The 26430-nt window shown below is 44.1% G+C and overlaps 1 protein-coding gene across 2 annotated transcripts in view; it reads right to left on the reverse strand.

Annotated features, from left to right (window-relative positions):
* Nucleotides 1–25942, reverse strand: part of LOC129830288 (nucleolar protein 4-like) — a 134146-nt gene extending 108204 nt beyond the window's left edge. For both annotated transcript variants that reach the window (XM_055892754.1, XM_055892753.1), the window contains exon 1: nt 24802–25942. In XM_055892754.1, the coding sequence (XP_055748729.1) occupies nt 24802–25140 (339 nt within the window). In that variant the 5' untranslated portion in view covers nt 25141–25942. The remainder of the gene's footprint in view (nt 1–24801) is intronic.
* Nucleotides 25943–26430: the final 488 nt, after the last annotated feature.

Consider the following 26430-nt stretch of genomic DNA (forward strand, 5'->3'; position numbering starts at 1 on the left):
GCTCACCTTCGATGGCCACTGGCACGCTGGAGAAGTGTGCTCTTCACGAATTAATCCCAGTTTCAACTGTACAGGGCAGATGGCAGACAGCGTGTATGGCGTTGTGGGGGGCGAGCGATTTGCTGATGTCAACGTTGTGAACAGAGTGCCCCATGGTGGCGGTGGGTTTATGGTATGGGCAGGCGTAAGTTACAGACTACGAACTCAATTTCCATTTTATCGATGACAATTTAAATGCACAGAGATTCTGTGACGAGATCATTGTCGTGCCATTCATCCGCTGCAATCACCACGTTTCAGCATGATAATGCACAGCCCCATGTAGCAAGAATCTGTACACAATTACTGGAATCTGAAAATGTCCCAGTTCTTCTATGGCCTGCATACACACCAGACACGTCACCCATTGAGCACGTTAGGGATGCTCTTGATCGACGTGTACGACAGCGTGTTCTAGTTCCGGCCAATATCCAGCAACTTCACACAGCCATTGAAGAGGAGTGGGAAAACATTCCACAGGCCACAATCAACAGCCTGATCAACTCTTTGAGGAGGAGATGTGTCACACTACACGAGGTAAATTGTAGTCACGCCAGATACTGACTGGTTTTCTGATACACGCCCCTACTTTTTTTTTTAAAGGTATCTTTGACCAACAGATGCATATCTGTCACGGATTCCCCTGGTACTGCTGCTCATGTCGTTCACCAGCTCCGGAGGTCTACGTCACCGGCCTTCTAGGTGCCACTGAACTGGACCATTACCACCAACCCCGGACTGTCTTGTCTCATCACGCACACCTGGTTCCCATTCCCCCTGATTAGGATGTGTATATATGTGCCCTCTGTTCCCCCATTGTCGTTGTCGGTTTGTTCCATGTCCGTTGGTCTTGTGAGTACCTGTGCTCTGTTGTATCGGCTTGCATGTTACCGTGTTAGTGTGCGCTTGTTAGTACGGGTCTCGTCCCGTGTATTTTTATTACGGGTCTCGTCCTGTTTACACCTCGCTCTTTGTTTGGGTTACAGCCCTGTGTTATATAATATATGTATGTGTTCATTTTGGGCTTCGTCCCCGTCATGTTCATGACGTGTGCTATTTTGGGTAGAGAAATAAAAAAACGATTTCGCATTCCTGCGCCTGTCTCCTCATTATACAACGTGACAATATCTCTATTCCCAGTCATGAGAAATCCATAGATTAGGGCCTAATCAATTTATTTTAATTGATCGATTCCCTTATAAGAACTGTGACTCAGTAAAATCTTTTACATTGTTGCATGTTGTGTTCACATTTTATTGTTCAGTGTAAATCAATCTGGGTTTAGGGTAGGTCACAGCACTATCACAGCAACCACATTAGTAGTTAATAAAACAGTCAATGCTTCAGATGCTAAAATGTATTGTGCTGCCATGTTTGTGGACTTGTCAAAAGTGTTTGATATTGATCATGCTATTTTATTGAACAAGTTGCCCTCGATTGGCCTGGCTTCCTGACTATCTTAGTGATAGAACTCAAGTCATCGTGATTGATGGGGTTAAGTCCAAATTTCTTGAAGTACATAAAGGCGTCCCGCAAGGGTCGATACTAGGACCTGCTCTTTTCACTATTCATTTAAATGCTATTGGTCAATCTGTTAAAAATTGTACATTTCATCTATATGCGGATGATACTATTATGTACGCAATTCCCCCGACGGCAGACCTGGCCGTGACAAGGCTACAGTCAGATTTTTTGCAACTGTGCAGGAAGACCTTATGTTTCGCAGAGCGGAGCAGGTGAACCCAAGAGCAGACTCAGACGAGGAGACTGGGATGAGGTAACCAAGGTATTTATTGAAAGACGGGGAAGATGGGGTACAGGCCAGGGAAAGCTTGAGCGGGTTGCAGGGAGCCATAGGCTAAGGCTGGAGCGAGGGGAGTTGGGGCTGGGTGGGCAGGTTCGGAGAGGAATCCAAGGAAGCAGTAGAGAGTGGGGGGTCCAGGACAGGATAGCAGGACTGACGAGACGTGGGACTGGAGACAGGTACCAGGGTCAGAGCAGACAGAATGAGCAGAGGTTACGATCTGGCAGCGTGGAAGTGGCAGGGCTGAGTATTTGTAGAGGTCTTGATTATGGAACAGATTGCAGATGGTGAGAATCTGCTTTACCTCCAGCACACCTGTTTCTGCCCACACAATCACACACACACACACAGAGAAAGAGGGAGAGAGCACTGGGGGACTGGCGGCAGGTTATGAAGACACAGGATGAGCAGTACAGGGTATGGCAGGCGCAGATGTAACACCATACTGATTTAAAACTCTTGCTTAAAACAGCCAAAACTAAACACATGTTGTTTTAATGTTCTCGTAAGATTGTCTCAAATGGATTACATCTTCACTCATCTGATGGTTCTATAATCAAACAAGTCCCTGCATACAAATACCTTGGTATTTGGATTGACAATGATTTACTGTTTAAAAAAAACGTATGAATGAGCTTGTAAAGGAGCTAAGATTTAAAGTGGGATTTGTTTTTTACAGAAACAGACCTCTCTAGTCAGCAGGAAGCAGATTGTCCAGTGAACCTTTCTACCCGTTCTTGATTATGGTGATACTATTTATCAAATTGCAGTTGCCACTACTCTTAAACCCCTGGATGCTGTTTATTATAGCGCCCTTCGTTTTATCACCGTATACAGTTTTATTACTCATCACTGAATTCTTTACCAAAAAAGTTGGCTGAACCTCTTTGAAGTCACGTAGATCACATCATTAAGCTCTTTTTGTTCACAAAGCCCTGCTCCACAAGCTTCCAACTTACCTAACTTCACTGTTAAGATTTTAAATTACAAGTTATCAAAACCGTTCACAGGGTTGGTTAACTCTGGAGACTCCTTTGGAATAATCTCCAAAATACGTTTCGATTGGATGCTTTGGTATCCCTAGGGCAATCAGACAGCTGACAGAGGATTTTTATAATGAAGAATGTGTTTTTTTTATTTACTGGGTTTTGTATCTTAATGTGTATATTTGGTTTATCTATACTTGCCTATTGATGTGTTCGTTTTTGTTCAGGGCTCATTTGCAAAAGCGACTTTAGTCTCAATATGACTTCCCTGTTGAAATAAAGGTAAATAATAATTTCATTGGAGAGGTTAGTGGGTGAGAAATACAGTAGATGGAAGCTGTAATGAAGGGGATTTCTGTCGGCAATTCGGAGTGTACTAAAGATTCAAGGTTACCCAGCAAACAAACATTCCCACAACTGTAGAGAGCATTCCCTTAAACCTGCACTGCGTAACTGTGTGCACAGGTGTTTTTGGAGACCCCTCTGGCAAGACTGCAGTATTTTTTCTAGATTAGAACACGATATCCCAGAAACCCCAGCTCTCATTGGTTGTCGCCGCTTGAATGAGGCACCAACATCCTCTCTGAGACTTTGTGGCTGTGTTACATAGTGGAAAGGGGGATACCTAGTCAGTTATCCAACTGAATGTATTCAACTGAAATGTGTCTGTGTTTAACCCAATCCCTCTGAATCAGAGAGGTGCGGGGGGGGCTGCCTTAAATCGACCTACATGTCTTCGACACCCGGGGAACAGTGGGGTAACTGCCTTGCTCAGGGGCAGAACGACAAATTTTTACCTTGTCAGCTTGGGGATTCGATCGAGCAACCTTCCGACTACTGATCCAATGCTAGCGGAAACCCAGTTTAGCCAATTTTGAGGCTGTGGTATTTAGTGACAACCCAAAAGGGTCTGGAAATTTAAGACTGGATGCCAATACGATAACAGTTACAGACAAGATTGAAGATTGCTGCGAGTCGGGAAGCAAGTTCAGGGAGTGAGTGTTTTAATAAATAAAATAAACACGAAACAAATGCTCCGACATGAAAACAGAGTCACTAACACCTGAGGAAAGAACCAGGGGGAGTGACAGATATAGGGAAGATAATCAAGGAGGTGATGGAGTCCAGGTGAGTGTCATGAGGTGCAGGTGCGCGAGACCGTGGTGACAGGTGTGCGGGATAATCAGCAGCCTGATGGCCTGAGAGGGAGTATACGTGACAGTACCCGCTCCCCGATGCGCGGCTCCAGCCGCAGGACGCCGTCAAAGGGGACGAACCCGGGGATCAGGAGCGGACACCCTGTTGTTGCGCGTGAATCTGTCAGGCCAGCTGAGGCACGGGAAGCTGTCGAGTCAGCTGGGGTGCGGGAACCTGACAGATCGGTTGAGCAGGGGAGCCTGGCGTTCCGGCAGAGGCATGAGAACCTGACGAGCCGGTGGAAGCAGGGGAGCCCGGCATTCCGGCAGAGGCATGAAAGTCCGGCGAGCCGGTGGAATCAGGGGAGCCCGGCGATCCGGCTGAGGCAGGGTGGTGACAGGTGTGCGGGGGATAATCAGCAGCCTGATGGCCGGAGAGGGAGTATACGTGACACCCTGCCATGTACAAGATAGTAATATGATGATAGCTTTAGTACATTAGAGCCACAGGCAGGGCTGCAGATAGAACTGGACAGGAAGACCTTGAAAGGGCTTCCCGATCGAAAGAAGAGAGGCTAGCCCGTGATGAAGGCAAGTCAAAATCGTTCACCTGTGGTATTGTTTACACGTTTCACAACATAATTATATCACATTTGGATGCATTCTGTAACTTCATGTTGATTCTTTTCTTATCATTACAGGAAAAATTGCAAGAGCTGTTCTTTGAAGAAAGGGGAGAGGTGCGGGAGCTGGCCGCTTCCCGTCTACCTGGAATGATTTCTTTGACATCCTGGAGTACCGGAGAGCTATCCCAGGGTCTCCGGAACAACATCGCTGGTACACCTGCATGAATTGCAGGTAGACTCCTGCACCTTACAACACACAACTGCTGCCATTTCACCACTGTAATGTTCCATTTATTTATTACCAAGTACAGTGTATTTACACAACAGGTTAACACTTTCCATGACTACACTGTACTTTATTCTTCATTTGGATCCCAATTAGAAAAAATACTCCATTTGGTGATATCTTTGTCAATCTTTTTTTTTTGTGTGAAATTTTCCTTGGTCTGGGTGATATCAGTTCAGTACTTTATCAGAACATTTCCCTTACACTGTGCTTTTGTTATTTTGAGGAAGTTTACAGAGCCTACCTTGTATTCTTGACGATTTGACCGGTCTGTGTAATCGGACAGACTTGTTTTGCAGTCTATTTACACCAGGGTAGTCCATCCGTTTTTCTGGATATCTACTATCTGCTCATATAAAGTGTAAACCATCAACAGCATAGATATCCAGAAAAGAGAACAGTTTAGTAAATCATTCTAAATCCATTCCAAAAGTACAATAATGATGACTATTGCTAGATTTTTTTTTTTTTTTTAAAGCACAATTAAAGTTGCCCGCACAAACTTCCCTTATTTGTATGATTTATGTGTTTGTTTTTAGGCCCACATCGTTCAACAACAATTCTGAGTACTCCTTAGGTTTTCACACTTCCTAGGAACCACCAAGTCTGACATCAGGAAAAGCTCCAGTCCTTCCCAACTCAACGGTGTGCTTGGCCACGTCTCCTCAAAGTTGTAGCAGCTGTTGTTGCTGGTACTTCAGGTAGTCTTGGGTCATCTGATCACAGGACCATTCTCCTTGGTAGCCACAAATGAGAGCCCAGTCTTCTCAACACTGCTCTCTGGAGTTCTGGGATGTCGATGTAGTCCTTTGCAGTTTTCAAAGCGTAGACACTTCACCTTTGAGACTTGATATTGTAGAGTCTCCTTTAGATTAAATATAATATTTGGTGAGTATTTTGTCTATAGGATTAACGATCACACCAGATTATCACACCTGATTAAACAAATTGCATTCTAAACTGAATACCATGACTAGTTGATTATTGGAGTCATGTGTTAGCTGGGGCTGGGGAAAAAGTGACACCAATCAGGGCCCCCGAGGACTGGAGTTGACCATCCCTAACCTAGATCAGAGATAAAACTAGCTAGTTTTAGAATGTGTTGTACAACAGCTGACTAAAGAAGAGGCATTCAGATCAAGCACAGGAGATGTGCAGCTGAGAACGTTTCCACGGTAACGGTGCCGCTTTACAATTCCGTGATGAAACTTTGAAACAAAGTTGCGACTTGTTGTAGCAAACGAGTGTCATGAACTACATACACAAGAAACAGGGTAACGTTTTTGACTTGTCAGAAATGTCAGCAAGCCAGGCTAGCTATGTACAGCTAGCTAGATCTCGTCTTTGCTAGCTAGCTAGCTAGCTGTTTAGCTGAAGAATGTTAGTGCACTGTTCTTTGTATGGCTAAATGGATCCATCTCATAGCAAGACTTTGGCTTAAGTTGTGAATACAGCGGTTCTCAGGCAGGCTATGGGCGCACTATTGTTACATCACATTGGATGCCCACTAGTGACTTATTGGAGTTTTTGAAACACAAACAATTATATATACACACAGTACCAGTCAAAGGTTTGGACACACCTACTCATTCCAGGGTTTTTCTTTATTTTTACATTGTAGAATAATAGTGAAGACATAAACTATGAAATAACACACATGGAATCATGTAGTAACCAAAAATGTGTTAAACAAATCAAAATATATTTTATATTTGAGATTCTTCAAACTAGCCACCCTTTGCATTGATGACTGCTTGGCATTCTCTGGGGGGGGTGGGGGCGTTTCTTTGGGACCATCAGGCGATGTCCTGACGACTGATATACAAGAATGTTCTTGCAACGTGGCAACCATATCCTGTGTATGTTTGGTGGGAAGTTGATGGAATATTCTCCCAACCCTCAAAAAACTGGACACCTGAATGTTCTTGCAACGTCCCATTAAACGTGTCTAGAACATTAAATGTTGTATATTCTGAGAACATTGTAAAAACGTTCTAGGTGAATTCCGTTTGACATTAAGAGAATGTTCTCCTAACTTTAACACACAAACATGCTACAAAAGGTTCTCAAAAGGATTTTTGCTAACATAGATAGAATGTTCCCCTAACTAACGGAAAACTGGACACTCAAACATTAGGGCAACATTACGGGTAGCATTACAAAAACATCCTCTCTCCCTAGAATTGTTAGCTGGGTACATACTGTAACATGACGTGTGTTAATGACACCAAATGACCTCCAGCATGCTATGGGAACATACCCCCAAGCTAAATTACATATTGTACAGTAGGTAGAATACAGTAAATTATGACATAAGATGACACACTGGAATGGCAAAGTATCTTCCCACTGGGCACAGATGTTTATTCAACGTCTATTCCACGTTGGTTCAACGTAATTTAATTGAAATGACTTGGAAACAACGTTGATTCAACCAGTGTGTGCCCAGTGGGTTACTTCCTCTCTATGTGAAGCCAGCAGTGAAGTTTGACTGGGTCAGGAGCGTGGGCCCTGAGCATGCACAGTAGGGAGGGTACTCACTGACACCAAGCCAATTAAAAGCCTGGTTAAAACCAATGATGTAAAGCATATAAACCCTGGATTGCTGATGCTATGTATCGAGAGGCTTTGAAGCCACTGGTCGGCCATCTTGGCACTCCCCAGTAGGAGCAGTCCTCCATAGGAATGAAAGGAATTATACAGTATTTCAGGACAAAATTACATGTGTTTTAGTATTTTTGTTTTGTAGTGGGGACAGTAACATTAGTAATCTCAAAAAATTATACTTTAAAGAAAATGTTTTATATCTTTTTTCCTTTTATGTTTAGCTCACATAATATAACTTAAAAGTATGCATTAAGGTGTCCGTAACAGAATAAGTGTGACAAAAACAAATGTATATTAATTTTTTTACAATGGTGGGGGAGTGGCTTCAACACAGCGCCCCCTATCAGTCATCACCCTGTCTTTCAAAGATAATTCGTAAAAATCCAAATAACTTCACAGATCTTCATTGTAAAAGGGTTTAAACACTGTTTCCCATGCTTGTTCAATGAACCATAAACAATTAATGAACATGCACCTGTGGAACGGTCGTTAACCTCTCTTGGGTAGGGGGCAGTATTTTCACGTCTGGATGAAAAGTTTGCCCAGAGTAAACTGCCTGCTACTCAGGCCCAGATCCTAGGATATGCATATTATTAGTGTATTTGGATAGAAAACACTCTGAAGTTTCTAAAACTGTTTGAATGATGTCTGTGAGTATAACAGAACTCATATGGCAGGCAAAAACCTGAGAAAAAATCCAATCAGGAAGTGGGAAATCTGAGGTTTGTAGGTTTTCAACTCTATGCTTATCCAAGATACAGTGGAAATGGGGTCATGTTGCACTTCCTAAGGCTTCCACTAGATGTAAACAGTCTTTAGAACCTTGTTTGATGCTTCTACTGTGAAGTGGGGGTGAATGAGAGAGGATTGAGTAAGGTCTCTCCCAGAGTGCCACGAGCTGACCATGCGCGTTCATGTGAGAGTTAGCTTGAGTTCCATTGCATTTCTGAAGACAAAGGAATTCTCCGGTTGGAACATTATTGAAGTTATATGTTAAAAACATCCTAAAGATTGATTCTATACTTTGTTTGACATGTTTCTACGGACTGTAATATGACTTTTTGGACTTTTCGTCCGTACTTTCCGCTGGACTTGCACGCGCGTCGTGAGTTTAGATTGTGTACTGAACGCGCGAACAACAAGGAGGAATTTGGACATAAATGATGGACATCATCGAACAAAACAAACATTTATTGTGGAACTGGGATTCCTGGGAGTGCATTCTGATGAAGATCATCAAAGGTAAGTGAAGATTTATAATGCTATTTCTGACTTCTGTTGACTCCAACATGGCGGATATCTCTTTGGGTTGATTTGTCGTCTGAGCGCCGTACTCAGATTATTGCATGGTTTGCTTTTTCCGTAAAGTTTAAAAAAAAATCTGACACAGCGGTTGCATTAAGGAAAAGTGGATCTAAAATTCCATGTATAACACTTGTATTGTCATCAACATTTATGATGACTATTTCTGTAAATTGATGTGGCTCTCTGCAAAATCACTGGATGTTTTGGAACTACTGAACATAACGCGCCAATGTAAACTCAGATTTTTGGATATAAATGAACTTTATCGAACAAAACATACATGTATTGTATAACATCAAGTCCTATGAGTGTCATCTGATGAAGATCATCAAAGGTTAGTGATTCATTTTATCTATATTTCTGCTTTTTGTGACTCCTCTCTTTGGCTGGAAAAATGGCTGTTTTTCTGTGACTTGGCTCTGACCTAACATAATCGTTTGGTTTGCTTTCGTCGTAAAGCCTTTTTGAAATCGGACACTGTGGCTGGATTTACAACAAGTGTATCTTTAAAATGGTGTAGAATACATGTATGTTTGAGGAATTTCAATTATGGGATTTCTGTTTTGAATTTGGCGCCCTGCAGTTTCACTGGCTGTTGACGAGGTGAGACGCTACCGTCCCACATAACCTCTCTAGGGTAAGACACTAACAGCTTACAGACGGTAGGCAAATAAGATCACAGTTATGAAAACTTAGGACACTAAAGAGGCCTTTCTACTGACTCTGAAAAACACTAAAAGAAAGATTCCCAGGGTCCCTGCTCATCTGCGTGAACATGCCTTAGGCATGCTGCAAGGAGGCATGAGGACTGCAGATGTGGCCAGGGCAATAAATTGCCATGTCCGTACTGTGAGACGCCTAAGACGGCACTACAGGGAGACAAGACAAACAGCTGATCATCCTCGCAGTGGCAGACCACGTGTAACAACACCTACACAGGATCGGTACATCCAAACATCACACCTGCGGGACAGGTACAGGATGGCAACAACAACTGCCCGAGTTCAGGAACGCACAATCCCTCCATCAGTGCTCAGACTGTCCGCAATAGGCTGAGAGAGTCTGGACTGAGGGCTTGTAGGCCTGTTGTAACAGAACTACAAGCAACAACAACGCCGATGGGCACAAACCCACCGTCGCTGGACCAGACAGGACTGGCAAAAAGTGCTCTTCACTGACGAGTCGCGGTTTTGTCTCCCCAGGGATGATCGTCGGATTCGTGTTTATCGTCAAAGGAATGAGCGTTACATCGAGGCCTGTACTCTGGAGCGGGATCGATTTGGAGGTGGAGGGTCCGTCATGGTCTGGGGCGGTGTGTCACAGCATCCTCGGACTGAGCTTGTTGTCATTGTAGGCCATCAACACTGTGCGTTACAGGGAAGACATCCTCCTCCCTCATGTGGTACCCTTCCTGCAGGCTCATCCTGACATGACCCTCCAGCATAACAATGCCACCAGCCATACTGCTCGTTCTGTGCGCGATTTCCTGCAAGACAGGAATGTCAGTGTTCTGCCATGGCAGCGAAGAGCCCGGATCTCAAACCCATTGAGCACGCCTGGGACCTGTTGGATCCGAGGGTGAGGGCTAGGGCCATTCCCCCCAGAAATGTCCGGGAACTTGCAGGTGCCTTGGTGGAAGAGTGGGGTAACATCTCACAGCAAGAACTGGCAAATCTGGTGCAGTCCATGAGGGGGAGACACACTGCAGTGCTTACTGACTGTTACTTTTGATTTTGACCCCCCCCCCCCCCTCCCTTTATTCAGGGACACATTCCATTTCTGTTAGTCACATGTCTGTGGAACGTGTTCAGTTTATGGTCTCAGTTGTTGTATATTGTTATGTTCATACAAATATTTACACATGTTAAGTTTGCTGAAAATAAACGCAGTTGACAGTGAGAGGACGTTTCTTTTTTTGCTGAGTTTATAAATCATTGGTTAAAACCATTCAATGACCCCGTGTCACACACACTCACAGATAGTGTGCACCGACACTCGCCTTACAACTCACTATCATGTTTCCTCCAGCCTCTTGAGGTCAGAAGCATGATGCCGATGCCAATTTGAATTCTCAGCCTTTAAACAGGGGTTGATTCAGACCTGAGGACACCAAGCGAGTAGAATCTGGGCAATTGTATCAATCAATCAACTACCTGGAAGAAAAGAAAACCAGCAGGCTCAAGAGTTAGATTTGAGTATCCTTCCCTGCTCTATGGGATAGATCGGTAACTTCTGACATCTTTACCCCTGGACCCTGGCATGTACTGTGCTGACAGGCAGTGACCCCATGGGGTTTTGGTCAAAAGTAGTGCATTATATAGGGAATAGGGTGCCATTTTGGACACACCCTGAGTGTGCATTTATACCCTCAGATCCAGACCCACGTACACCCTACACCCTACACCCTACACTCCACGTCTTCTTCCAGACAGTCATTTCACAGAGATTGTAATCTGGCCCTGATTATCTAAGAGAGTCAAAATCAATCTGTTACACCACCGTGCCTGTTTCAGCACACACAGCATATAGTGTAGATAGATATTTTCTACTCCTTAAAGAGCCGATCACACAGGCTTCATAACACATAGCTGGAGCTGCCGTTCTTGTCTCCTGCCTGCTATGCGCTTTGATTAATATGCTGCTTAATGGATCGTTCACCCAAATGACAAAATGACATATTGGTTTCCTCACCCTGTAAGCAGTCTATGGAGAAGGTATGACAGCAATACACGCGTTGGTTTTGTTTACCTGGCCACTGTTCAAAATACTTTTTAGCATTTGTGGCATAAATCCGATGCAAGTCAATGGTACCTATATTAGAATTTTATTATCATGTCCAAAGCATCCTAAAGTATAAAAAAATGTATAGTGTGACTCAATTAAGTTACTTATAGATGATTTGGACATGAAGCGTGAAATTGCTAATATACCATTGACTTTGAGTGAAGTATGCCTTTAATTCTACAGAGGGACTCCTAATATTATGCAGTCTGCCAAGCTGCAGTGTGCATTTCCTTTACATTTACATTTAAGTCATTTAGCAGACGCTCTTATCCAGAGCGACTTACAAATTGGAAAGTTCATACATATTCATCCTGGTCCCCCCGTGGGAATTGAACCCTGGTCCCCCCGTGGGAATTGAACCCACAACCCTGGCGTTGCAAGCGCCATGCTCTACCAACTGAGCCACAGAGGTATGTTTCATAAATTCCGAACTGATTGAACGAAATCATTCAAAAGCACTATCCTACACAGAAATACACAAATCTCACACACCAAAATACACAAACCCCCCAGAACGCTCCAGATCGAACGTCAGATATATGGAACAGCCCCAGGACACTTTGGATGGCTCCTCCATTGAACCCACTCTAAATGAAGTGGATTTTGTTATACTATAGGTGGCCTGTGGCCAAAGAAAACAAACTAATCTCCTGCCCCATCCAGTCTCTCTGTTGTTCTGTCGTTCTACCCCCTCCCCTCCCTCACTCTCTCTGTAACCCAGGACTCCAAAGTAACACAATTACTGCCAATCAACGACTTACAGCTGCACAGCCAGCAGGTAGCTGTCCACACACACCCACGGTCTTGGGAGGTTAGGGGTGTGGGCGCATACACAGCACCAGGGAGGATCTCCCCATTAGCGTGGAGCTCATCTTCACTCTCCATCCAAAACACAACACTACGCGTGACGTTCACCTCTTAGAAGACAGCCGTTGACTTTGCACGAGACAGTGAGGCTCAAATGTGTTTAATACACATTTCTGACACTTCTTCGCTAACATTATGGTCACCTACTTACTATGGTCACCAATGACATTCACTCTGAATTCTGGTCACCACATTGGAGCACCTGTCCTAGTGCTCCTCCACCCCACCACCTTCTGTCTCTCTCCTCCAGTCCTCCCTTCCCTGGCCCCCTCCTCTCCAGCTATCCGGGAGGGGGGGGGGGGGGGGGGGTCACAGAGGTCCGCCTGCATCCTGCCGTCTGATATGTGACACTTGTATGAATGACACTACAAAGATGAGGTTGGGGTATTAGGTGGAGTGGAGGGGGTGCAGGAGTGGGGGTGTTTTTGATAAGTGCAGCACACCTAAATGGGTGGCTACTTAAGGCTCCAGGAGAGAGCGAAAGTAGGTGTGAGTGAGTGAGTGAGTGAGTGAGTGAGTGAGTGAGTGAGTGAGTGAGTGAGTGAGTGAGTGAGTGAGTGAGTGAGTGAGTGAGTTCATTGTAAAAAGAGAGGAGAGTGTGTGTTGGGGGGTAGAGAAAGTAAGGAGCATAGGAGGCTGTGTGTTTGAACAAGGCCAGACAGGGTAGATAAGGGTAGTGAGAGGGGCAGGGTGGTGCAGTCACCTACTGTTTGGATCTCAGGCAGGGTCCCGACAAAGAGCGGGAGGAGAGGTTTAGGGACCTGATTGGCGAAAGCCTGCTGCTATGTACGACAGTGAAAATTAAACAATGATGTAGCCATTGAATTACATAGAACAAACGTACAGTATGTATCTTTGTGGATGTAACCAGGGGCGTCCTGCACCCATTATTTGAGAGGGGGCACAAAGTATGTGAAGACGGAGGCTGCGTCCCCCCCCCCCCTGAAGCTGGAGAATGTTGCAGCTTTTTCCTGCAATCTAAGCATACCTCTTTACCTGTTCAATTAACATTTTAATGAATGATGCACATTGATTCCTTCAGAACGTTTACGCCTTAGGAGTTTACTATAACTGTCACACTGGTATGTCACACATCTAAATGTCTGTCAATCTTTACATGCATAGCTCTCGCTATGAATTTCACAGTGGAAAATATTTATGAATTCCGACTTCATAAAATTGCTAGGTGGCTAGTATCACAGAGAAACAAAACATAAATATATATTTTTTTATTCATCCAAAAGAAATCAATAGGCTATTGATCAAATTAATGTACAAACATACCTGCTGCCCACCCTGGCAGCTAAAATCAAATCAACCGCTGTGTGTGTTACTCTGCACTCTCTCTGCTCCTCCACTGACGATACTGCACGTGATGGAGCAGGGGTCATCAACTAGACTCAGCCGCGGGACGTTTTTTTCTTGAGCGGATGGTCGGGGGGGCCGGGGCCGGAATTACAAATAATTTGTAGACTGCAAATTGACCGCAAGAAGCCCAAACAGATATAATATTTGACTAAAATATAATAATTTCAAACCTTGCTTACATTTGAATGCGATCACGTGTCTCCCTATTATGTGTGGGAATACCTTGGAAGAGATTTCTTAAATAAAATCCCTTGGAGCTTATTTCCTAATGTTTTTGTCCAACAATGGAGGGGGGGGGGGGGCAGTTGGGGAACCCTGCAATAGAGTATCTAGTGTCCTGCCTGTGCATGTCTTTGCTCCGTGCACCTTGGAAAGAACACCTTGGCTGATAGATCTTTTTTTATAAATAATTAATATTATGAAACATGGGCTTAAAAAAATGAAGTTTAGTCATTAATTTAACCTATGAAATTAGGACAAATCTGAGGGGACACGGGTCTTAAGGAATCTTGTATTTCACCTCAACTGCCCCAGCTCCACAACCTGACCATAACCGTACCCCGCCCTGCCCCGCTGCAGAGTGACATTTGCTGGATGACCGATGTGACTTTAGCCCCTCGGTTCAGAGAGGGGAGCATGCCCCCTGCTTCACCCCGGCCATTCCCTCATCGCCCTCCTACCACCCCTCAACAGAGAAACAGACGCACCGGGCCTCAGAGAGCAGGGGCAGGGATGGGGGGGGGGGGTCACACAACCAGAGGCCTACCCATTCACATCAATTTAGTCGTATTTATTTCTGCAGGATAAGGGCCCCTTTGAGATTAGAGAGATCCCAGGTCTGATATGAGGGCCGTCCCAATTAAGTTACCCCCGCGGGCCACCATTAAACCCTAGGCCATCGCCACGTCACCGCCATGGAAAGCAGCGGGAGGGGGAGGACCGAGGAGGGGGGGGGGCGGGAAATAGACACACACATAAAAACATACAGTGCATCCTCCCATCATGCACCCCCAACATGAGCATGCGTCATGCATGAACACACAAATAGCTCGTCAAACACATACAAAACAGGCAGATAGTTTGTGTGTCCTGTCTGTGTAAAACTAACCCTAAAACGCATGATAAGAGCCATCTCAGTTTCCTGTGCTGTACACTATATTTCTATTATCCTGTTTCCCCCCTCAGCACAGGAGAGTAGAGGATGGGTTGTGACTGAGCCCTGGGTCATGCTCATTAGGGCACCCAACAGAAAACGTTTCTTATTAGACCAGTCCAGGTCCAGTCCTCTTTCAGTTTCAGTTTGTTTTATTACGTTTGGTGACTAATGAACATGGCCCTGTAGTGTGGGGCTGTTGCCGTACACAGCTCCGACCAGGACAGACGCTCATGTGACCCTATGTGGAAAGATTTGCCATATTACTGGTAATTGCGTATGGTGCCACACACAGAAACCTCAGATGCCCATCTGTCTCCTGTTTCCACTGACGGACGACATCTCGTTCAACCGTTTTCGATAACCTTCTGACTGACTCCTACTGCAGAAATCCTCACTTCCTACTCTTACTATCTGACCTGAGAACAGCTAAACTGGGGCCGTATCAAGCGTCTCAGAGTAAGGGTGCTGATTTAGATCACAACGAATACAATTACATGTACATGGGGGACCTTATCCTAGATTAGCACTCTGAGACGCTTGGTACACAGACATTAAGAATTGACAGCCAAACATAACTCAAGTCTGTGTATAAACAGAACACACACATTCTTCTTTTCCCTCGATCCTCTCGTCCCTCTCTGTTTGTGGTTAAAGAATGCAGCTGACAGACAGCGGCCTGAGAAGAGCATGGGCACAGAGCAGCAACAGTTGATCAAACTGCACTTAACTAAGTCAGCCCCCTCTAAGAGCAGGTGCAGCAGGTGATAGAGAGAGAGAAAGCGAGAAAGAGAAAGGGAGAGAGGGAGGGAGAGAGAGAGAGAGAGAGAAGAGAGCGAGAGCAAAACGAAGGAAGGAGAAAAACGTTAAGACCTATTAATAGGAGCCGCTGAGACGCTGGTGTCAACTGCTTGTGATGGCTAAGCTGTGGCGCTGCTTCCTCTAAGCCACACACACACACACACACACACACACCTCTTCCTCTCTCTCTTTGTCCCGTTTTGTTCTTCTCTCTTTCACTGCCTTATTCTCGCTATTCTTAATGCTGTGCCTACCTCACTTTTCTCTCTATTTGTCTGTCTGTCCGTCTGTTTTTCGGTGTGCTACTACTGTGCTACCACTCTGCTGTCTCCATCCACTCTCTCTTATAATAAGATCACAACATTACCCTTTTCACACTATTGTGTCGACCTAAACCCTAATATGCTGGTTCTGATATTTTTTCCAGTCCTAGGATGGTTCCAGCAACGATGGTAGATGCGGAACCAGGCCGGCACAGTTCGGATCGGTTCGGGTCAGTAGTGTTAAAAGGCCACCTGTGTCTAGAGCTGTTATGGTGACCGTATTACGGCCACACTAGCCGTCACGAGTCATGACCGCAGTCAAATTCTACATGACCTTTTAGTTATGGTAACAAGGCATCTCCAAGCTCTGATGGTCATTAGTAGCCTACCAAACTTCTAACAGCCTGGTACTCAGCACTCTATTGTCCCTCTAATCACTCTGACGTAAATGTAATCGAAAATCAGATCAAACACTTCATGAGAGCCCATGAGATCATGTTGCGCAACATTTCTATAGGCTATGCAATTGCGTAAGAAAACAGAGTTTTGATGGCCTCTATTAAAAATAGGAGGATACCATCATCTTTCAGGTGCATTTGCTGTTTGTTAGGCCTACTCATATTCAAATCAAATCCAATTTTATTAGTCACATGCGCGGAATATAACAGGTGTAGATCTTACAGTGAAATGCTTACTTACAGGCCCCGAACCAACATTGCAGTTTAAAAAAATACAGATAAGAATAAGAAATAAAAGTAACAAGTAAATAAAGAGCAGCAGTAAATTAACAATAGCGAGACTATATACAGGGGGGGGTACCGGTAGAGAGTCAATGTGCGGGGGCACCGGTTAGTAGAGGTAATATGTACATGAAGGTAGAGTTATTGAAGTGACTTTGCATAGATGATAACAACAGAGAATAGCAGCAGTGTAAAAGAGGGGGAGCGGTGGGCAATGTAAATAATCTGGGTAGCCATTTGATTAGATGTTCAGGAGTCTTATGGTTTGGGGGTAGAAGCTGTATAGAAGCCTCTTGGACTTAGACTTGGTGCTCCGGTATCGCTTACCGTGCGGTAGCAGAGAGAACAATCTATGACTAGGGTGGCTGGAGTCTGACCATTTTTAAGGCCTTCCTCTGACACCGCCTGGTATAGAGGTACTGGATGCAGGAAGCTTGGCCCTGGTGATGTACTGGGTCGTTCGCACTACCCTCTGTAGTGCCTTGCGGTCGGAGGCCGAGCAGTTGCCATACCAGGCAGTGATGCAACCAGTCAGGATGCTCTCGATGGTGCAGCTGTAGAATCTTTTGAGGATCTGAGGACCCATGCCAAATCTTTTCAGTCACCTGAGGGGGAATAGGTTTTGTCGTGCCCGCTTCACGACTGTCTTGGTGTGCTTGGACCATGTTCGTTTGTTGGTGATGTGGACACCAAGGAACTTGAAGCTCTCAACCTGCTCCACTGCAGCCCCGTCGATGAGAATGGGGGCGTGATCGGTCCTCTTTTTCCTGTAGTCCACAATCATCTCCTTTGTCCTGATCACATTGAGGGAGAGGTTGTTGTCCTGGTACCACACGGCCAGGTCTCTGACCTCCTCCCTATAGGCTGTCTCGTTGTTGTCAGTGATCAGGCCTACCACTGTTGTGTCATCAGTAAACTTAATGGTGTTGGAGTCATGCCTGGCTGTGCAGTCATGAGTGAACAGAGAGTACAGGAGGAGACTGAGCAAGCACCCCTGAGGGAACCCTGTGTTGAGGATCAGCGTGGCGGATGTGTTGTTACCTAACCTTACCACCTGGGGGTGGCCCATCAGGAAGTCCATGATCCAGTTACAGAGGGAGGTGTTTAGGTCCAGGGTCCTTAGCTTATTGATGAGCTTTGAGGGCACTATGGTGTTGAACGCTGAGCTATAGTCAATGAATAGCATTCTCAGATAGGTGTTCCTTTTGTCCAGGTGGGAAAGGGCAATGTGGAGTGCAATAGAGATTGCATCATCTGTGGATCTGTTGGGGCGGTATGCAAATTGGAGTGGGTCTAGGGATTCTGGGAAAATGGTGTTGATGTGAGCCATGACCAGCCTTTCAAACCACTTCAGTGCTACAGGTAGTTGTTTAGGCAGGTTACCTTAGTGTTCTTGGGCACTATGGTGGTCTGCTTAAAACATGTTGGTATTACAGACTTGGACAAGGAGAGGTTGATAATGTCAGTGAAGACACTTGCCAGTTGGTCAGTGCATACTCGCAGTACACGTCCTGGTAATCTGTCTGGCCCTGAGGCCTTGTGAATGTTGACCTGTTTAAAGGTCTTACTCACATCGGCTGAGAAGAGAGTGATCACAGTCTTCCAGAACAGCGTGTGTTCTCATGCATGTTTCAATGTTATTTGCCTCGAAGCGAGCATTGAAGTAGTTTAGCTCGTCTGGTAGGCTTGTGTCACTGTAATGGTTTGCAAGCCCTGCCACATCCGACGAGCGTTAGAGCCGGTGTAGTATGATTCGATCTTAGTCCTGTATTGACGCTTTGCCTGTTTGATGGTTCATCGGAGGGCATAGTGGGATTTCTTATAAGCTTCCAGGTTAGAGTCCCGCTCGTTGAAAGCGGCAGCTCTACCCTTTAGCTCAGTGCGGATGTTGCCTGTAATCCATGGCTTCTGGTTGGAGTATGTACGTACAGTCACTGTGGGGACGACGTCATCGATGCACTTATTGATGAAGCCAATGACTTATGTGGTGTACTCCTCAATGCCATCGGAGGAATCCCGGAACATATTCCAGTCTGTGCTAGCAAAACAGTCCTGTAGCTTAACATCTGCTTCGTCTGACCACTTTTTTATTGATCTAGTCACTGGTGCGTCCTGCTTTAATTTTTTGCTTGTAAGCAGGAATCAGGAGGATAGAATTATGGTCAGATTTGCCAAATGGAAGGCGAGGCAGAGCTTTGTATGCATATCTGTGTGTGGAGTAAAGGTGGTCCAGAGTTTTTTTCCCCTCTGGTTGCACATTTAACATGCTGATAGAAATTTGGTCAAACGGATTAAAGTTTCTCTGCATTAAAGTCCGCCGGCAATTAGGAGCGCCGCCTCTGGGTGAGCGTTTTCTTGTTTGCTTATGTCGGAATACAGCTCATTCAATGCGGTCTTAGTGCCAGCCTCTGACTGTGGTGGTATGTAAACAGCTATGGAAAACACAAAAGAAAACTCTAGGTAGATAGTGTGGTCTACAGCTTATCATGAGATACTCTACCTCAGGTGAGCAATAGCGCGAGACTTCCTTAGCTATCATGCACCTGCTGTTATTTACAAAAATACATAGTTCGGGATAGAACAGGATAGAACAGACAACACTGTTCTATCCTGCCGGTGCAGCGTATAACCAGCCGGCTCTATGTTGATAGTGTCGGCGCTCAGCTACGACTCCGTGAAGCATAAGATATTACAGTTTTGAATGTCCCGTTGGTAGTTTAATCTTCTGCGTAGGTCATCTATTTTATTGTCCAAAGATTGCAGGTTTGCAAGCAGAATTGAAGGAAGTGGGAGTTTATTCAATCGCCTAGGAATTCTCAGAAGGCAGCCCGCCCTCCGGACCCTTTTTCTCCACCTCCTCTTCACCCAAATGACAGGGATCTGGGCCTGTTCCTGAGAAAGCAGTATATCGTTCGCGTCGGGCTCATCAGACTCATTAAAGGAAAAAAAGGATTCTGCCAGTCCATGGTGAGTAATCGCAGTCCTGATGTCCATAAGTTATTTTCGGTCATAAGAGACGGTAGTGGCAACATTACATACAAAATAAGTTAAAAACTAAGTTACAAACAATGTAAATAAACAAACAAAAAAACAGTTGGGGGCATGTAAAACATCTGTCTTCTTCTCCGGTGTCATTTTATCATCTTGTTGGCTGACGAAAAATACATGTGGACATATGCGCCTCGGAATTCAAAAAGGACGTGTGCAGTTGCGTTCCCGATGTGTCTGCGTTCACTGTTGGCCTACTTCGAACCGGAGATAGATGCCTGTGAGAAGAACCCAATAACATGATGGGCATTGGCTAATAAGAATTGCGATATCTGAGAGAGCCATGTGAGTGAGAGGTGCTTCGGAACACGCAGCCAGGAGAAGGAAATTATGATTATTATATTCAGCCCAAGGGCACAACGGCCACTGGCCGCGAAAGGCATGGATTATTTTAGAAGGCATTACAGACACACTAGGGGGATGCCACCGATAAATTTGACGCATTATCAAGTGCTTGTCAAATTGTGAATGAGAGACTGATGAAGTGTGTGCAGCCTGTGCAAGAAACAAAGCAGAGCTCATGCCTTTCATGCAACTTTTTTCAAATCAACATTAGTCACATCATGAAGCCTTAGATTGTATTAAAATTTAAAACATATTGCCCAAGGTTTGTCCCACAACTAAAGTTACATTAATAACTCTAAATTAAGTATATAAGAGGACCTGTTTTTTGTTATAAGCACAACACAGAATAGCCATATGTGCACACTCCCTCAGAAATCATTTGGAGAAAAAATCGTTTATTTTATTCAGCTATGTACAATTGTATTCTTCATACTGTAAAATAATATAAAATAATGCCACAGAATTCTAAGCAAATCTTGTCTGCTAAATGAACTAGTGTAGCTCACAGCTATATGGCATGGCCATATCAGGGCCTAACATAAGGACAACTCAGAGTATGCTATTCTGTTCTTCTGAAATAGACTACATTTCTGCATATCATGTTTCTTTACACCTGTCTAAAATAAATAAGAGATTTATTGTATTGGTGTTGATTTAGACTTTTTAAAATGTAGATGTTCCAAAGTTCTGCATCAGTGGCCTGCAGGCTGTGCATGGAAGCCAGGAGATCCTAAATGTATTCACGTTAATTAATGGTCAACTACCGTGAGACCGCCAGTTATGTGCTTGACAATCACCGGCTGACCAAATTTCATGACCGCCACAGCCCTACCTGTGTCTCCTCCACTAAAACCCTTCATCGCTCCGTCGTTCCCCTGAGCAATGATTCACATGATCTTATTCTCTGTTGTTATCATCTGACTTTACTTTCCTGTGCTAAAGGTCACATTGCTTATAGAGTTCCGTCTAGAGGAGCCTTTTCGATTGAGCTTTTTCTGTCTCTCTAACTTTATGCTTCTCCAATAGAATTAGGTATTAGAATACCTGAATGGACATGAACATTCTAATGATGGGATGAAGATCAGCCATGTTGGTCAGGGAGTTGGTCAGCCATGTTGGTCAGGGAGTTGGTCAGCCATGTTGGTCAGGGAGTTGGTCAACAATGGTTTGGCAGTGCTGTGGTTAGACATTGTGTAAAATAATGAATTTGAAGAATTTTTCTGCACTGTATGTTTGTTAGCTAGTTAATCAGCAAATTTTAGAGGAATGATTCCATAAATTGTTTTAATTACCGGCCAATATGCCAACATTCCATAAAAAAAATGTGGTCCTCATGAGAGCCAGTTTCATCATTGCTCTTGATTGCACTTGAAGAAACTTTCAAAGTTCTTGACATTTTCCATATTGACTGACCTTAATGTCTTAAAGTAATGATGGGCTGTCATTTCTCTCTGCTTATTTGAGCTGTTCATGCCATAATATGGACCTGGTCTTTTACCAAATAGAGCTATCTTCTGTATACCAACCCTACCTTGTCACAACACAAGTGATAGGCTCAAATGCTTTAAGGTAAGAAATTCCACAAATTAACTTTTAACAAGGCACACCTGTTAATTGAAATGCATTCCAGGTGACTACCTCATGAAGCTGGTTGAGAGAATTTTTATTTTACCTATTATTTAACTAGGCAAGTCAGTTAAAAACGAATTCTTATTTTCAATGACAGCCTAAGAACATTGGGTCAACTGCCTTGTTCAGGGGCAGAACAACAGATTCTTATCTTGTCAGCTCGGGGATTCGATCTTTGGGTTACAAGTCAAATGCTCTAACCACTCGGCTACCTGCCACCCCAAGAATGCCAAGCGTGTGCAAAGCTGTCATCAAGGCAAAGGGTGTCTATTTTGAAGAATCTAAAATATCAAATATATTTTGATTTGTTTAACACTTTTTTGGTTACTTCATGATTCCATATGTGTTTTTTAATAGTTTGTCTTCACTATTAGTCTACAATGTAAAAATAAAGAAAAACCCTTGAATGAGTAGGTGTGAGGGAGCAGGCCTACATAGCTGCCTGTTGCACAAACATGTATGTGAGGGAATTACACACTTTTGCTCCATTAACACACACTTTCTTGTATTACACACGTGTGAACACACACACACACTGGGAGTGGGACCAGTGTGTGTGGCGTTTCCTTCCAGGTTTCTCCAGGCCTCAGGCAGCTTTCCAGAGCTCTGGCCTCATTCATCCACACACTGCCTATCAGGCCACAGCTCTCTACTGGCAATTAGAACACATTTACAACCTGCTCACTCAGGAATCTCACGTATACACACACAACAAATGTATACATACTGTTGAATTTAGAACAATTTACCCAGCTTAAACATACATCCCCCACATCCATCCCTTCCGCCCACACACACTACACAGCATACTAGTCCAATTTAAAAGTGGACAAAACCTCAAATACAAAACAAGCAGTGAGGGTGCAAGCTCATGCGTCCCAACAGAACCCTGAAGGCGAGCAAGACTGTCTCCATCACCATTTTTCAAGGAATAAACAGTACATACAAGCAGCACACAGGGGGAGCAACATCACAAAAAATAAGAAAACAAATATTAAATAAAGAGAAGAAGAAGGAAGGAAAATATACACATACACACCAAACCTACAGTACAGCCTATAATAGCAGCCAAATATCCTAAAGTGAAATATCCTAGATCAGATTCTGTGTGTAGCCTACATGAAGGTCTTGGACCAATTGGGTAGTGTATCAACACTTAATTAATTAACATTGGCAGTTGATTTCTTCTAATATAAAAATGTAATTGAATATTAATAACCAAACAATACAATATTCGGTTTAAACTTAGAGTTTTTATTTATTTATTTATTTATTATTTTTATTTTTATTTTTTTACAGCTGTTGAAGATGCTAAGATTATTTGTTTTTCCCATCATCACTGTTGCTCTATCGCTCAGCATCTCTCTACTGTACGCTCTGCTTGGCACAGCCCACTATAGTAGAATAGCAATGGAATAGCAGCAGGACTGGGTGAGAGCAGGCTGTGTCTCACAGTCAATCAGTCAAAATATGACCCTGCTGCCTTCAGACAGAAAGCAGACTTACAGCTACTGCCTTAGCTTCTGCCAAGACGCTGTTATGAGTGAGGTTGTCTCTGTGTTTAGCAGACAGCAGATTAACAGCTCCTCCAAAAATGTCCTGTAGCCGGCCAGCTCAAATTAGCCTACTGTCAGAGTTGAGCAAGTCAACAAGTCATATGACTGTCTGGGGTGCTTCCCAAGCTGCACCATATTCCCTACTCCTGGTGCACTATTTTTTGACCAAAGCCCAATGGGCCCTGGTCAAAAGTATTGGCCCTGGTCAACAGTAGTGCACTATATAGGGAAGAGGGCGCAATTTGACATGCTTTTTTTATGATTGCAAAGTATTTTAGAGGCGTTTATTGTATATCATCTTTTCACAGAGTAACTATCAACAATGGCCGTTTACAAATGGTTCGAAAGCAATCAGAGAGAGCCTTGAACCTGTGTGGAACAGAAGTAACAGACTCTAGTCCAGAAGCCTGTCCCCTATGCCTAAAAAGACTCCCTATTCAACCCTTTAAGACAACCTCAATGAAATCAGTACAATGGGAGAGGGAGAGGGGGAGAGAGAGAGAGATTCAGAATAGCCTCTTCAAATCTAGGACAGACACATTATCAAGTGTGGAGAAGACAGGAGCTCAAACTTTTTCATGTGACTTAGATGCAGAGGCAATGAGCAGCAGCAAACAGCTGCATTACAAGCTCAGCAGGTAAATGTGTGACTTTGAAATGTGTAGCCTACTCATCTTTGTAACAAATCCTCCCAATGAATGGTCTGTGGTTGTCCCCCCTGTCTGAACCTGGACCTCTACAAACTAGAATTTAGTTTCCATTGTCATTTACAGTCACAGATGTCTATCTTTTCAAGTCTCTCCACCCCCCTTTAACGTTCAATACCAAGAGCCACTAGAAGAACATTTAAAGAATAGGCTACACAATTGCACAGATACAATTTTAGAATGAGTTTCTAGCACTCTGCACACAGGGGTGAAATTCAATGATTCTTTTCAGTTGCATCCATGTCGTCAATGCATCACATATGTCCATGTTCATCATTGATGAGCTATAGGAAATTGCGCATGAACAGAATTTAATTGATTTGAGACTAAATAAATAACACTATGTAAATAGCGGGAACTGACAAAACGACTTTCTACGCATGAAATATTTCCGATTTTTTTAAAAACAATATAGCTTGGAAGCTTGCCCTCATGTGTGCAAACGCGCGCACACGCACAGTGGACTATCATGCCATCCGAGTTTACTAGTCTCATTTTTCTTTGGAGCCAAAATCACTGTCTAGGCGATGCTATTTGCGCGAACAGGGTAGTAATGAGAGCGCTGCGCGCATGGCACCATGGCACTGCCCGACCCATGACAGTGAGAACGGACTGGATCAAAGGGCCAGGGAAAGTTGCCATAGAGCAGTAGCAGGACTCCATAAACATATTTACATAGGAAAATATGGGCATCGTCACAGTGCGCACACACATTTACGCGCACAGTAAGGAAAGAGGAACATTTACTAACCGTCGCCTTGATGGGGACATACAGGACAGGTCTGTCGGCGGCTCCATTCTTGTTCTGGTCCCCTTGAATTGTCCCAACAAGGAACCCTTTGGACTTCACCCAGAATTTGAATTTGGCGTTGATGTGGTTGCTCTCGATGTAGACAGGGTCCGAATCATCGGTGTGTGAAAGGGTCTGGAGAATCTTATTGTATTTTCGCCGGGTGACTGTCTTTGTTTTACCAGAGTCCCCGTAAGTACGGAGACACCAGTCCTGAAATTCGCCGAACATCTCTCCTTCTAACACCACCGGGCTTCTGCTCCTTTTGGGTAAATCCACGCAGTTTTTTTTCGTTGACATGATTTCCCTCTGATGTCCCGTGTCCCTTTAGATAGGAGGACGGGGTCTCAAAAATAACTCAACACTAATAATACACTATTTTATTCGATTTATCGATTTATTTCAATTAACTGTTAAATGTCCCTCTCCTGGCTAGAAGGGGAGCCATATACGAGTTAGATTTATATTTCTGCGAGCAATGAGGAAGGATTCCGTATCAGGCAATGACGATTGGTGTGCTCTCACACCTGTTAGCGGAAACCGTTCGTCTCCTGTCCCAAAGGGTAATAACAAATGTCAGTAGCTCATATCCTGCGCTGAGGAACTGAAAGAGGGGCCGTCCTATTAAACGGGTATCTCCCACCTGTGTATTAAAGGTCTCCAATCTATAGAGATTCGCTGTTTGAATATCACATACAACACAACGTGGTAGCCTATTTGACGTTAAGTAAGGCTAGAATAAGGAGTGCATATTTTAGCACGGGTCCACAACTAATTAGAAGGAATGGCTATAGCAGCCCGGTCTGTCGTGATACCCTCCTCCTCCCAACTCCACCTGATTCGTGTTCCACCTGTTTGAATCGGACCAGAACGCCGCTGTCCCGAACCGTCTTACGTAGACGGAAATCAAAGCGCATCGATGTCTCTCCTGTTTCTCTACTGGATAACGCGTTAAATTGATCTAGCCTAAAATAAGCCTTAATATGAGCAAATGGTATATATTATGGACAGGCTCTTGTTCTTCTCCACACGAACTCCGTCGCGTCGATGGGACATGGGTGCGCGCAATGTCTAGCCGAAATCCAGGAAGTGCAGTCCCAGTAGCCGAAACGCACACAAAGCGTGGTTGCGCGACCGTCCCATGCGGGACCAAATAGCCGTTGGCACCGTTTCTTTCGTTTGATGGGCAATTGGTCATGTGAATAATTAATGTTTTTTCCCATTGTAACAAAAACCTAATTTCTATAAAATGCAGGGTTTTGAGCCATGCATAGCTTAAGCACATGACTGGTCCATTGTAAAATAATATCTCATTTTTTCACTATCCATATTGTCATGAAGGGATAACCTATTGATATAGCATAATGATAATATAAATACTGTCGTGGAATTAAGTATTAATGAATTGATTAAACATTATTAATTATTCATTATTGATATTATTCTACTCCTCACATATTTGATGTTTATCGGATAGGCTAGAGATAGACGGGAGAATGTGTTGAAAAAGCAGTGTGGCCGGTTTGAACACAAGCAGCAGCAATATGTTCTGGAGTGGCTTTTCTCCACCTGATCTTCGTGTTTGTTTAG

Source organism: Salvelinus fontinalis, chromosome 31, assembly GCF_029448725.1.
Source record: "Salvelinus fontinalis isolate EN_2023a chromosome 31, ASM2944872v1, whole genome shotgun sequence".
Classification (NCBI taxonomy): Eukaryota; Metazoa; Chordata; class Actinopteri; order Salmoniformes; family Salmonidae; genus Salvelinus; species Salvelinus fontinalis.